General features: G+C 39.7%; 6 protein-coding genes across 7 annotated transcripts; 4 read left to right on the plus strand and 2 right to left on the minus strand.

Annotated features, from left to right (window-relative positions):
• The first annotated feature begins 2,017 nt into the window (after positions 1 to 2,017).
• LOC130688327 (uncharacterized) lies at positions 2,018 to 3,378 on the plus strand. The gene is made up of 3 exons (XM_057511311.2): positions 2,018 to 2,143; positions 2,214 to 2,319; positions 2,436 to 3,378. The coding sequence occupies exons 1-3, from the start codon at positions 2,050 to 2,052 to the stop codon at positions 3,331 to 3,333; spliced, it is 1,098 nt and encodes a 365-aa protein (XP_057367294.1). The 5' UTR covers positions 2,018 to 2,049; the 3' UTR covers positions 3,334 to 3,378.
• Positions 3,379 to 3,877: 499 nt separating this feature from the next.
• On the plus strand, positions 3,878 to 5,183 carry LOC130688332 (cytosolic Fe-S cluster assembly factor NUBP2 homolog). Its single transcript, XM_057511314.2, has 6 exons — positions 3,878 to 4,007; positions 4,081 to 4,196; positions 4,262 to 4,350; positions 4,415 to 4,524; positions 4,593 to 4,704; positions 4,778 to 5,183. The coding sequence occupies exons 1-6, from the start codon at positions 3,992 to 3,994 to the stop codon at positions 5,160 to 5,162; spliced, it is 828 nt and encodes a 275-aa protein (XP_057367297.1). The 5' UTR covers positions 3,878 to 3,991; the 3' UTR covers positions 5,163 to 5,183.
• A 437-nt stretch (positions 5,184 to 5,620) lies between these two features.
• LOC130688326 (palmitoyltransferase ZDHHC1-like) lies at positions 5,621 to 6,982 on the plus strand. The gene has a single exon (XM_057511310.2). The coding sequence runs from the start codon at positions 5,831 to 5,833 to the stop codon at positions 6,947 to 6,949; it is 1,119 nt and encodes a 372-aa protein (XP_057367293.1). The 5' UTR covers positions 5,621 to 5,830; the 3' UTR covers positions 6,950 to 6,982.
• Positions 6,115 to 10,906, minus strand: LOC130688322 (methyltransferase-like protein 25B). Of its 2 annotated transcripts, none has more exons than XM_059496966.1 (11): positions 10,680 to 10,906; positions 9,797 to 10,605; positions 9,578 to 9,728; positions 9,380 to 9,503; positions 9,136 to 9,309; positions 8,876 to 9,065; positions 7,372 to 7,574; positions 6,856 to 7,284; positions 6,563 to 6,774; positions 6,403 to 6,504; positions 6,115 to 6,333 (listed from the first exon to the last, which is right to left on the minus strand). In XM_059496966.1, the coding sequence occupies exons 1-6, from the start codon at positions 10,782 to 10,784 to the stop codon at positions 8,971 to 8,973; spliced, it is 1,458 nt and encodes a 485-aa protein (XP_059352949.1). In that variant the 5' UTR covers positions 10,785 to 10,906; the 3' UTR covers positions 6,115 to 6,333; positions 6,403 to 6,504; positions 6,563 to 6,774; positions 6,856 to 7,284; positions 7,372 to 7,574; positions 8,876 to 8,970. The 2 variants fall into 2 exon arrangements, with proteins under 2 accessions (XP_059352949.1, XP_059352948.1); XM_059496965.1 differs by having other exon boundaries at positions 6,856 to 7,309.
• Positions 7,090 to 9,130, plus strand: LOC130688323 (tRNA-dihydrouridine(16/17) synthase [NAD(P)(+)]-like). Its single transcript, XM_057511306.2, has 8 exons — positions 7,090 to 7,323; positions 7,382 to 7,490; positions 7,558 to 7,608; positions 7,675 to 7,870; positions 7,940 to 8,188; positions 8,256 to 8,442; positions 8,502 to 8,729; positions 8,808 to 9,130. Exons 1-8 carry the CDS (start codon positions 7,090 to 7,092, stop codon positions 8,994 to 8,996), a joined length of 1,443 nt encoding a protein of 480 aa, XP_057367289.1. The 3' UTR covers positions 8,997 to 9,130.
• A 112-nt stretch (positions 10,907 to 11,018) lies between the features above and the next one.
• On the minus strand, positions 11,019 to 13,437 carry LOC130688318 (cytochrome P450 4C1-like). The gene is made up of 12 exons (XM_057511299.2): positions 13,251 to 13,437; positions 13,033 to 13,142; positions 12,731 to 12,821; positions 12,464 to 12,664; positions 12,335 to 12,401; positions 12,139 to 12,265; positions 12,007 to 12,079; positions 11,840 to 11,943; positions 11,715 to 11,783; positions 11,491 to 11,659; positions 11,255 to 11,434; positions 11,019 to 11,191 (listed from the first exon to the last, which is right to left on the minus strand). Exons 1-12 carry the CDS (start codon positions 13,429 to 13,431, stop codon positions 11,034 to 11,036), a joined length of 1,530 nt encoding a protein of 509 aa, XP_057367282.1. The 5' UTR covers positions 13,432 to 13,437; the 3' UTR covers positions 11,019 to 11,033.
• Between the last annotated feature and the right edge of the window lie 217 nt (positions 13,438 to 13,654).

Below are 13,654 nucleotides of genomic sequence, written 5' to 3' on the forward strand. Positions count from 1 at the left end.
AAACCCCTGCGATTCCCACTCGACTGTTCACGATTCTATCAGTGTATCACTGTAGGCGACGTACGTCAAGTTTACGTCTTACCCTGTGCCCCAGGACTCTACTTCGACAATGATTCATCTAGTTGCCGACGCCCAAGCGAAACTGTTTGTCGAGATAATTCTTCAATTTCTTCCACAAATAATTCTGACGATGGCGGGATAATCGAACTTAGCTGTAACCAAAATTATTATCGATACCCCCTTAACTGTCGAAATTTCTACACCTGCTTCAAGAACGGTGAAACAGAAACGATCAACGTCTTCGCTTGTACAGACAACTTAGTTTTCGACGAGACTAGTTGGAAATGTCTGCTACCATCGGAAACGCTGCCTTGTAACGTAAAAAATAATTTTTTCAAATCACCCGCTCAGTTGCAAGAAAAATTGGGTACCAGTTCCATCATTTCAAAATCCATCGCCATTTTTGAAGAGCAAACAAAAACTGTATCCAAAAGCAAACGATTGGCTGAGGCAGGTGCCCTGTCGTTACCCCTCTACGGCAGACGAGGAGCTTTCCAAAATCAACTGGCAATTCGTATGAGCGCCGTCTCTGAAATTCCAGAATGAAACAAGACCTCGCCGCCAACCCAAAATGCCCCCCTCCTGACTACGCAACCGAAAGCCAGGAAATCTCCGACAATTCTTATTTAATAATACCCAACCGCTTCATGTTTTTTCGTATTGTATCAATTATTTGGACAAGGTGCTGGTGCGTATATGGATGTACCGTTACTGCTTTGCCTTATAAAAGGGAAATTTATGCAATGGAGAAGGTATTGGAATAAACATATGATTAATAACGCAACCGATATCGTTTCACTTTAAAACCACAACATCCATAAAAACAAAACAATATGGTATGCAATTTTGCGAAGAAAAATTGTATGCGATACTATTTTTAGCTCCTCTATAAGGCTATTCAAGGTAACTGCCAAAAGGCTAAACACTTCAAAATGAGAAACGCTTCAAATATCGCCCTACCGCAAACTTGCATCTTTTCCATATCACGTTCGAATAAAAAAAAAAAAAAAAAAAAAAAAAGAGGAGGCAGTTTAATTCTATTGTGGGAAGGTTATGCTCGCTAAGGAAATCTGCCTGAGTTTCAGCTTTCAACGCAAATATATTTTTACTGAGTCCTTGAAAGGTCGTTTGTTGATCCCGGAGCTGCGACGATATCTGCGCATGAACGAATCTGCAAGCAGCTTCTTCATATTACTGACAAATATTTAAGCGCCAAATTTAAGAAGAAAAGTGTTGAGAATTATTTGTTCTAGACGACGGCTTAATTGTTGGGCGATTCAATACTTTTTCAAAGAGAAACTAACACCCTGGCCTCACACAAAGGACGTACAACGAAGGTCAAAAGAACACACTACAGTCAGTAAGCTCGGCGTATTCGCACGTAAAAGAGATAAGATCCACCTGAACCAAGAAGCGACCATTGATCAACGAATTGGAAACCCATTTCATTTTTGCACCACCACACGAAATAATTTTTTTTTTGTTACATGACAAAGTACTATTGCCAAAAATTCAAAAGACCCCCGTTGTTCTCAATGCCACATTACTTCAGGTACCTTAACCCCCCCCCTTCCTCTCAGAAATACAAGGGAGTGGGATGTCTAAACTTTTGAAGGCATCTGCATGAAATGTTAAACGATCTGAATTAAGTGTTATTCGAGTACCAAATCCGGATGGAACACGTCATTGACGTGACTCTAAGAAATGTAAATTGCCTTTGAGGTGAAGTTCACAAAAGATAAAAGATGCAAACATATCAGACATCCCGCTTGCAAATCGGTTCTACTGATGGTGCAAAACATACCTGAAGGGAGGGCAAACACTATTGGCTATCTTTGAGCATCGGTTCGAACTAGATTTGTTTTTAGCTCCTTTTTCAGAGCACACCCTTTAAAAGAGAAGAATTCGAGTTTTTCGAGTTAGCGCTCTTCGCTACGCGATCTAGCTACGTCGTTGCAAAAGGGCGGATACGAAACAGAATCGAGAACTATGAAATTTGTTATCAAATCCAGTATGAAGAACGCTGTGATTTGTTTGCTAACACTTGGTATCGTACAGACTAAAAGTGAGGGCATGAATAATGGTGAGTTTACGAGTGATTTTAAGGATTTTACTAAGACATTTAGAAATTCTCTTTTTAAATGCCTGTTTAGTACAACGCAAGATCGAAAAACACACGGAAAGATTCTACGATAAATTTGGACTTTGCAGCGAGGCTGGCTACAAACGTAACGATACGGACGCTACTCAATTTTACAGGTAAGGAATCGTTCAAGATCAAAGTCTGTAAAGAATCATGGTCTTTTGAAATTTTATACATGCCCGCCTATTAAAACGATGAATTTATGCCATTTTGTCCCCCCCCCCCCCAAAAGGTGCGTCGATTTTTACGGAAAAGGGAAAAACTTTGTCGTGTTTAAATTTGCATGCCCACCTGCACTTGAATTCGATGAGAAGCTCTTGGTTTGCGTTTTGCCAAAAGAAGCACCCATTCCTACAGCACTAACCTTCAGCTCAAATGCTCAAAATTCTGTTTCAACTGAGCTCCCTTCCTCTCCAGCTGACCCTGAAGCCGACAGCTTAACACTCCTTCCTCCACCCACATCCACCAGCGCTGTTGGCGGACCTGACACTCTACTGGAGTCAACATCCGTCAGACTTCCAGCAGAGTCGTTTCTACTCTTAACAGATTCCTTGCAACCTGTCGCATTACAAACGAGTCCCTCAAATTCAAATGATCAAGTGCTTGAAGCTATTGAAAAAGTGGTGGAAACCGCCGACATCGTAAAGCAGACAATGGAGATGGATTGCAGCTCACAAAAATTCTACCGTCTTCCCAATTCCGATTGCAATCGATTCTACCAATGTTACTTGAAATCTATTAGTATTTTTGCATGTGCCCCAGGGTTGATTTTTGATGAGGCTACGGCAAAGTGTTCCCTACCAGAGGAGTCCGGCTGTGAGCAGCACGTGATGAATCCTATTGCTGATGAATTACCCGATTTCCTTGAAATTGACTGTTCGTCGGGTGTTCTACGCCGATACCCGTTTGATTGCCGAAATTTCTATCAATGTTACGACAACGGTAGTGCAAAATCTTTGTTGTTTTATTCTTGCTCAGCTGGACTCATTTTCGACGAAGAATCAAACAACTGCCTGCGTCCTTACGAAACGTCTCCATGCTTTGCAAATGGCCGCCATTTCAAACCCTCCCCACTTGACTACCACCTTCAAAAACTTTTCCTTTCACTACCAAACGTATTTACCAAATAGTTTTAACCAGCAAATAAGCCAAGCAAGGGGCACATAAACCAAGTAAAGAAGCAATAACAACTTTGTCAATCTTATCTGAAAAACGAATGCAAAGGCAAAAATGCTTACCACTACTCCAAACGTGTCGACACTGCCTTAGGGTCGGGGTGCAATGACTTCTTATTAATGTAACTTTAATTTATACCAAATAAACTTTTGGCTTATTCATCACCATTTGAAAGACCCGAGTTAGTGAAAATACTAATGAACAGGAAAAAAACGGAAATACGTTATTCGCGTACTAATGAAAAGAAAGGAAACGGAATACGTTGCTCCCCATCAATCACATGGGATGGAATGAGCATGATTAATGTCTCGTGTGACCATTGTGTGACTCAATGGCAATGCCGTGATGTCCGGTATAACCTATTACCTGGATATTGCCACAAAACTCATTTAGGATGTATTATTTTTTCGGAAAAAATACATTATTGTGGTACTAAACGACTACATACAACAACACACGTTCCACAAAGAAAATATAAACAAAGAAAATAACGTATGTTTTTAATCGGTGAAACCGGCAACGCTCACTTGGTCGCATGTCAGCTGCCGGAAAATCAAATCATAACAAACAAAAACAAGTGGAAAATTGAGACATTTTTAGTTTTTTTGAAACATGGCTTCAGAAAACGGTAGGTATAACGAACTGAAAAAGATTTAATTATCAATTTAAAAAGTGTAGGCTAAAATTACCTTCATTTGTAGCTCAGATCTTACCGAACGTAAAAAGGATTTTCCTAGTTTTATCAGGGAAAGGTGGTGTAGGTAAATCCACAGTTAGTACTCAATTGGCTCTAACACTTCAGAATAGTGGCTTTAAAGTAAGTATTATTTTTCCAGTAACCTAAGGTAATATTCAACAACAGTTTTTTCATTAATGCATAAGGTTGGGCTGTTAGATATTGATCTGTGCGGTCCTAGCATACCGCGAATGCTTGGCTTAGAAAATAGCTCTGTTCATCAGTGTGCGCAAGGGTAACCTCAAATTGTTTTAGCTAGCAGTTTCCATGTTTTCTAATCTTTATTTTTCAAAGCTTAGATGGGTTCCAGTTTACACAACCCCTGACCAGACCTTGGGAGTAATGTCTGTTGGATTTTTACTAGGAAATAAAGATGATCCAGTTATTTGGAGAGGCCCTAAGAAAACAGGTATGGTTATTCCTAATCATCTATTTTGTTAAAATAATATATTGACCTCCTCTTTTTTGTATATCAAGCTATGATCAAGCAGTTTCTTACTGATGTGTATTGGCAAGATTTAGATTATCTGATCATTGATACTCCTCCTGGAACATCAGATGAACATATTTCAGTTATGGAAAACCTTAAGTATGATTACTGTTGCTAGAGCAAAAAACGTGCACAAAATTGTGATAATTATGTAAAATCGTGGGTCACATAGGAGCGTGAGATGTGACGGCGCAATCCTTGTGACAACGCCGCAAGCAGTGGCTGTTGGAGATGTTCGCAGAGAATTGACTTTCTGCAAAAAGACTGGGTTGAAGGTCACTGGAATTTTAGAGAATATGTGTGGCTATGTTTGTCCACATTGTTCAGAATGCACGAATATTTTCTCCTACGGGGGTGGGGAATCTTTAGCTGAAATGGGTAAAGTGCCTTTTCTCGGACGGATTCCAATTGATCCTAAATTAACTAAAGCCATGGAAAGTGGAGAAAATTTCATTACATCATTTAATGAGTCAGTAGCAGCCCAAACATTCATTAGCATAGTCAAAAATTTTATAATACCACGAGAGGAAACTATGGATGTATCAGAGCACCAATAAATTTTCTGCATATTGTTAGCAGTTTTTAAACTTTATATTAATAGTTAAAACGGTTATAGTTCATCACGTTCCTATTGCATATTCCTCGAAAGTCAAAATGGAGATGCTTCCTGTTGTTTACGTGTTTTGTTAATTGGTTTTTTTTCTTTTCTTTTTTGTTTTTTTTTGTTCGTTTTCTTTTTAGTTATTTATTAATATTTTTTATTTATGCTACGAAAGCTTGGCAACGCAGGCGTCATTTCATTGTAGTCTGCTGGGAGACGTCAACATTTGGTAAGCATTTCAATTCGATTTCCCTAAATTTTAAACAAAAAACACGCGATAGTTATTAGTTTCCAAGTTGGCATAGGAACGGAATGTTCCCCATTCTGTAGATGTGTAAGAAAAAGTTGAAAAAATCAGCTTATTACGGTAATAATAAGTATACTAAACCACATGACAGGTGAGTACAACGTGACGGTACTCTGTCTTCTTTTGATCAATATGTCGATAACAACGATGGTAACTATGTACATAGAAACATTTGTTACCATGGCAGCAACTCAGAAAAACGAGTTCTTCGCCTTTTCTAGATGGCTTTTTTCTTGGTAGTCTTTGATGTATGTTGGCTGTGAAAACCTGAGGGTTAAAGTTTCTCCAAAAACTAAATAGTGTGTAAATTCAGTGATATGAAAAGAAAAAACAAAGTGACACCACAGGAAAATCCTGACTGGAAAAGAAAGCATGGTTTTCAGCCACCTTTGCATCCTCAGCAAATAATGGGATGGAGCCTCCTATTTTTTGCTGCCTTCTTCATTCACACAATTCAAATCCCTTCTTTGCCATGGCCTTTTCAAATTCCTTTACAACCAATAATTGCTCTACTTCTAGCTATTCTTCTTGGTTCAATGCTAGTCACATCATTGTGTAATTGTGAAGACCTTGGGAGTAAGGCACATAAAGTTGACTCACAAAAATGCCAATGGTGTGATGTAATCCTTTCTAGTCCACAAACCAAGCATTGCAGCCTATGCAACAAGTGCATTGAAGGCTTTGACCACCACTGCAAGTGGCTTAATCAGTGCATTGGCAGCCGAAATTATAGTCATTTTGTGGCATCCATCACAAGTGCCTGCATCTTGTGTGTAATCATTTGCCTGTTGTGTGTCGTGGAAATCAGCTTACTGTACACCTGCAAGATAAGCCAGACCTGCATCAATCCTCTTTTCCTAAATACTAACCTCAATCCCATTCTTTTCACCTTCTTGTCGATGATTTTCTTCCTTTTAAGTGCATTCGGAAGCGGCTTGTTGATTCATTTATGTGCCTTTCACGCGTACATCAAGTGGAACGGTTGGACAACCTATGAGTACATACGACGACAGTTAGACAAGGAATTAAACTCGTATCCTGCAAATTACCTAGTGAAGAAATCCAAAAAGCGGTGGTGGAGTCAGTTTCCTTGCTTTGCTTGTTATACGTCTTGCCGTGACCAGAGTAGTGAACAGTCAAACACATCTTCACCAATCTTCACCGTATCAAGCGGTTTAATGGGAGTATCTAGTCTCCTTCTTCGTCACCCTCGCAACAACATGGTCTCCGTTTACCCTTCCACGCCTTCCGCCATCCAGTCCTACGATCATCAAATCAGTCCTCTTCCCAATTCTAATAAGCTTTGCAAGAAAACGCCCAAATTGCCGAAAATTATTCGTACCTCGCCTAGTGAAGACGCGTCCAATGAATCATGGACTAACTCGAAAATGCGTGAGCCCTCCACGTCTGTCGAGCATTTGTTGAAACCCGCCTAAATCGATGTTCTTGCATTTTTACAACTGTGATTTTTTAAAGAATTAACTGCAATTTTTAAATGAATGTTTTACCTCTATTTCCCCAAAAAGCTAGAAAGCCGTAAAAAGATCCGCCTTAAGTAGCACCAGAAATAAGAAATATGCCTCCTCCTTTAACTCCGTGGGAGTTTTGGCGACAGACTTTGAATTCGCCAAAACGTATCTTGGCTCCAATGGTTGATGCCTCCGAACTGCCGTGGCGTTTGCTGAGTCGTAAATATGGAACTGAACTTGCCTACACGCCTATGATGAACGCCGGAATTTTCATCCGAGAACCACGCTACCGTCGCGAACACCTTGAATCGTGTGCGGAAGATAGACCTCTAATTGCTCAAGTAAGTTTTTACTACAAGTATTATAATACAATAAATGTTGACCTTTACCTTTGTTTAGTTTTGCGCTAATGACACTGAAATCTTCTTGAAAGCCGCAAAAATGGCAGAACAGCATTGTGACGCCATTGATCTGAATCTTGGTTGCCCGCAGAGCATTGCAAAGAAAGGTAAAAACATTCCCTCGTTTAGAGTTCGAAAATTGGCTAATCTTCTGTGTCATAAATTATTTTCCAGGACATTATGGTGCCTTCCTGCAAGACGAATGGGATCTGATTAGCAAAATGGGTATGTTCTAATTGAATCACGCAACAAATCTAACGAATTTCATCTGCAATATTTTCTTCCGTGCAGTGAAATTAATCCATCGTGAGTTAAGCGTACCCATAACGTGCAAAGTGCGTGTTTTTGAGGACATTGATAAATCAATCGCTTACGCCAAAATGCTGGAAGAGTCGGGTTGTTACGCGTTGACTGTTCATGGCCGAACACGAGAGCAGAAAGGTCCACTCACTGGCTTGGCCAGCTGGAAACATATTCAAGCCGTCAAGTAAGTTAATTCAATATCTCTAGAATTAGGTAACCACCTAAATGTTCTCTTTGTCTTTGTCATTACCAGAGCTGCCGTTAATATACCCGTAATAGCTAATGGAAATATTCAATACTGGTCGGATGTAGAAAGATGTTTAGAAAGCACCGGTGCTGACGCCGTCATGATAGCCGAAGGAAACCTGACCAACCCCGCCCTTTTTGCCAATCTTCAACCACTAGTCTGGGATATGGGTAAAGAATACCTCGATCTCGTTGAACGTTATCCGTGCCCCATGTCCTACGCCCGTGGGCATCTCTTCAAAATTTTCAATCACTGGTATATATTTTGAAATCCAAATTCCTAATTAAGTTGCCTGTATTTCATTCGTTCCATACTTCCACAGTTTGACGCTGGAAGAGTGCTTCCACCTTCGCCAAGCCTTAGTAGATGGAACGAATCTTGAGGATTTTAAAGCAGTAGTAGTTGAACTGGAAAAACATTTTACACCATATCAGCAAGGACTAAAGCCATGGACACCTCCGGCCGATCATCCGTCTTCCCGTTTACCTTTCCCGCCCTGGCATTGTCAAGTGAGTCATTCGCATGCGCAGCTGTTATTAACAAGAATTATTGTTATTCTAAATTTTAGCCCTACGTTAGGCCATCGCCAGAGGAACATAAAAAGAAAATTCAGCTAATTATGGCAGAGGAGGCTAAACGGAAACGCGAGGAAGAAGATAACGGCCAGGAGAAACCTGAAGGTGTTCTTTCAAAAAACAAGATGAAGAAGCTTGCGAGACTAGCGAGAAATCCTAAGAAACAGGCACGCCTCGCAAGACAGGATCTTGTTATGTGCAATCAGTGCTCGAATCTTCCTGTAATCATTAAAGCTTACAGCTACGTAGAAGACATCCTTTCTAAACCTTTTTTTTTTTTTAATTTTTCTGTTTTACAGGGAGTAAAGTGCGAACACAAACTATGCAGAACTTGTTGCAGAAAGAAGTGCGAAACTGAAACACTGACTTGTGAGGGTCATGCAGGGATGACTGCCAGGCGGAAGGAAATTCGAAATGATGAACGGAGTGACCTGACGGAAGTGACGAACAGTTCAAATGACGTCAGCAGTGATTCAGTTCCGGTTTGACACACAGCAGAGCAAAATTTCTTGGAGATAATCGACAGTCAAACAGTGGCAGGAGACAGCCGCACCAACCTTGGTTGATAATAAATAATTGTGTTAATACATCTGCTCTGATAATATACAGCCTGTTATACTTATTTACCCTGTTCAGCGAGATATAGGAGTCGATCTAATTGAACAATTGTTTCAATAACAGGGGCCACCATAAGCCTTAACGAGTAAAAGATGACGACACGCTGCCATTGTTCCAAACATGACTGGATGTATTGTGACGAAAGATCGCCTTCGTCTAGGACAACGTCCATTTTGTCAACAGCTATGGCAAGCAAAATGATTACATAAAGAAGTTAAATTAAAAAATTTCGAGCTTTTATGTGTTGTAGTACCTTTGAGAGCATATTCCTCGAATGGCATGAGATGAGCGTTCTTGACGCCCCGTAATCCTGCCCTTTTAAGGGGAGGCTCTAACTTGAGCAACAACGTCTCCAAAGTAGCTCGGTAGCAATGAACCTATTCAAAATTTAAAGCATTGGAGTAAGTGGCACATATGATTTGATCTAGAAATACAGAAAAGATAAACGAACTTTTAGTTTGTTTGATTCCAAATCGCTTAAACGATCAGAATATGATTCTAGCGCATGACACGCGACTTCCAGAGCTTCGTAACTAACAAACGATGGCTTTAGCTGATTTAGAACAAAGTTACTCATCGGATACCCTCTAACCGGAGATTTTCTAGTTGTTTTTTTTCGTGTGCTTTAAACAGGTCGTATAAATTTAACAAATATGAATTGTGCAAATACCGGTCAAGAGACATTTTCATGTAGCAGCAACCGATGGCAAGGATGAATTTTATTCCAGGATCAATGGCAAAATTTCGAATGAGTGTGGGTCCTAAATCGCCACACGTGTGCAGGCCAACCAATCCGCAGGCACTGATTTGGGTGAGTCCATGAGAATTGAGTAATTCCACCAAATTGCTTGTGTTGGGATTCAACGTCAAAGTGATGTGTTTTGGAGTTGTGATATTTGTAATCCCCAGTTTCACACAAGCTTCTTCTAATTTACCATCTAGCTTGATTGCAGCTGAACCAAATGTCTCTATACACTCCAAACATATTAGGTCAAGCCCATATCCATAACTCAAAAACCTGGATAAATGTCCCACACCAGCTCCAACATCTACCACAGTTTTGCAATTAGTTACTTGGGATATTGCTGCACAACACTGACCCATCCTATAAAGTTCATGTTGCTTTTTCGGCTTTACTTGCCTATGGAAAACCTGAGTTAAACTTCCAAGTGCTCCTGTTGGCTTGCATTCACTGCTAGGGTTGACCCAAACACCACTCTGCTGAGTAGCGTTCTTGAATCCCAGCTCCCTTAAATAACTGATAACTTGTTCTAAACTGGTAATTGCTGTCCTCTCCAATGCCAAGCTTTTTGCAGTAGCTTTGAAGGCTAACAAAGATAGTGGAAGAACTAATTGGCTTGTACTAGGGAATCCATCTGGGCATAGAATAGATTTGCCCATTTCTTCGAGAGAAAGTAAATCTAGAGTGTGAGCCCATGAGGAAGGTAGTTTAGCCCAATGGTTTTCAGAAAAGAAATCCTATAAAAATGAAAACAGATTAACAGACAACACAATAATGGAGTGCACATAAATAATTAAATTCTACTGCTTACAAGTACAAATGAATCTGTCAGCCATTTGTAGCTGTTCAGAAAAATATGGCAATTTTTTATTTGTTGCTGCAAAGCACGATAGTCACGTCCTAATGTTAAAAGCATTATAAAATTCTATTTTGGAATCGTTACCAACATCAACAAAAAAAACTTCGCACAAGACAGCTTAGCGGCTTGAGCACATGTCATGTACTGGGAAATACTGAGAACAGCATTTGTAGTCTGCTGCGCGGAACTCTGCTTTAATAAAACTAAATTTTGCAAAATATCAGATTTTGTGTGCAACTCATTTCTTGTGCATAACAGAAAATGCAAAATATACCTTTCGTATACTTAGTCTTCGCAAGCGGTATTTCAACGACGGGATACAAGTAAATTTATCCCATTCATGGATTTCAGAGTTAGCTGATTTGAAAGAATAGGTGGTTTGGCGCTAGGTGCAATTTCAAACTTGAAACGTCTTAGAAGTGTGGACAGAACTGTCTTGCTCTCAAGCAACGCAAATCTTTGCCCTAGATATGAAAATGTATATGCAATCTTATGATGCTCGGGTAAAACGATAGGAGAAACAATACCGATGCAATTACGAGGTCCAGCACTGAATGGCACGTAAGCGTATGGGTGGCGTCCGATTGTCTCATCCGGAAAAAATCGTTCTGGATTGAAAACCAAAGGATCAGGAAAATACTTTGGATTTCGATGAGCTGCAAAAACTAAGAATCCCAGAGTACACCCAGCTGGTACCAAATATTCGCCTACAAATGAGTATAATATTATAGTTATGGAAGCACTGAACAATTACCAAATTTACCAAGCTGAATGTCTTCTACAACTGTTCTTTCAAACCCTGGAACACTAGGATATATTCGCAATGTTTCCTTAATACAGCATTCAAAATATTTCAAATTAGAAATATCTTCTTGTTTGAAATCTCTTTCCGAATCTCCGAATGTGCTTTGAAGTTCATTCCACACCTTCTCCTATAAGCAGAACTTTACAATAACAACTTACATGCATACAAACAAAAATTGGCACTTGGTAATCCGGATTAGCTGCCATGGAGTACAAAAACCATCCGAGCAGGGATGATGTTGTGTCGTGCCCCTACGATCGACAAACATGTAACAAATAACCAAAGCATTACGCGACGATTGGAATACCTCAAACATAAAGGTATCAATTTCATTCCGAATATCTTGCGAAGAAAGGACCTTGCCATCATTTGAAGCTCTTAGTAACAAATCCAGAAGCGGCAACCGATTTTCTATTTGTTTCCGACGTTAATGTTAAATGGAATTAAGTTAGTAAATAATTTTGTTTTGCCTACTGATTCCAGTTTCCACTTGGTCGCTTTCGTTATTGATTTTCTGGTTTAAGATTTCTCGCCTGTTGTGGATCACCTGGCAAAAGTAAAAAGAAAAATTGATACACGAAACATTCCGTAATGCCTTCAACCTACGTTCTCAGTGAATCCGTGAAGAGTTTTCAGCAGTTGATCGTGTTCCTTGCCTAAAGCCGTAAATGAGAAAATGGTCGGATTCCTCATGAAGGGATTTTGGAATTGTTCTACCAATAAATGCCCAATTCTAGAAAACGCAGGAAAATAATTAAATTAAAACATACAATCATGTGCTTGACTTGTGATCTACTTTTACCTATAAATTGCATTGACGTAATCAGAATCTTCCGTCTGCGCATTTATTTTTGTCCCCATTGCAGCTTCTAATAAGTGAACTCTTATTAATCAATGGGATCTAACACTAATGTCAAATACAGCCGCCTACCACAAATAATATCCAGAGAACATTTAGTGAGATACGGGTAGACGTCTATTTCCGCTTTTCTTTCCGCAAAAGACGCGCACACATCATCTAGAATTCCGCAGAGAATGCGGCTCTGTTCATTAAAAACTTCGATGAAGCTATTCAAAATAGAAAAATGAAATGCTGGCGTCAACATTTTGCGTCGTGATCTCCACAAATCCCCTTTAAAAAATTCAATCACAATTAATAATCCGTAATTTTCGGAGGAAGCAACAACTTTTGATTTACCGGAACTAATGAGAAGTCCTTGTCCTAGCCAAGGTACTAGTTGGTCGTACGACAAACCTTTGTCGATCGTCTTTTGACTACTTAAAATAATCTACAAGAAAACATGATAACATTAATAATGGCTTCTACAGATGCTGATAACGCGAACAATCAAGCTCGGCAGAATACAAACGAAATAAGAGCTACGGGTGTGATTGCACAAAACAAATACTGAAGGAAGTAATAACACCACGGGATTTTTGCCATGCGTGCGTAGTTAGTTATTATCTATCGAAACATTGTAATAAATAAAAAACACTTACTTCCATAATTTCTGGCGATGAAACAGGGACGTAGCAGTGTGTACCAATAAAAAATCGATATATTCCTCCGAACTTTTGTGGCCATTTCTCTTGCAAGATGCACAATAAATCTACGTGCAGAAATGTCAATAGTTCCTTGATATTCATCTACTTTTTCTTTAATTACCGATGTTGTGTACACGTAACATCGCACCATTTTATGACGTTCAATTACATACCTTCGAGTCCTCCAGCTATTTCGAAAGCATTTCCAATAAATGGAAAGTTTTTGGGTCCCGGAATGCGATTGACAGCTATGTGAAAAGGTGAAATACGAACATATACCCACCACCCAGTACAGATGAGAATTACAAGCAATCCTATAAAAGAAACGACGACAGCTAAGTGGAACAAGAACATTGCACACCGAAGGTTGGCTACGTACTAACCTGCTGCTGAGTTATCTTGCCATTGACACTACCGCTCGAGGCGTTCACGGCCGAATGCAGCACTGAGCCAGGAGGTATAACGAAATTATATGCGATGGATTTATGCTTCTTGCAAAACTAACATAATGGCCCACGCCAACTCGAACTCCCTTTGGCTGCACTTTGAACAATGATAAAAAAACACAGGCAAAATC

The sequence above is a fragment of the Daphnia carinata genome, chromosome 9, assembly GCF_022539665.2.
Source record: "Daphnia carinata strain CSIRO-1 chromosome 9, CSIRO_AGI_Dcar_HiC_V3, whole genome shotgun sequence".
NCBI classification, from domain to species: domain Eukaryota; kingdom Metazoa; phylum Arthropoda; class Branchiopoda; order Diplostraca; family Daphniidae; genus Daphnia; species Daphnia carinata.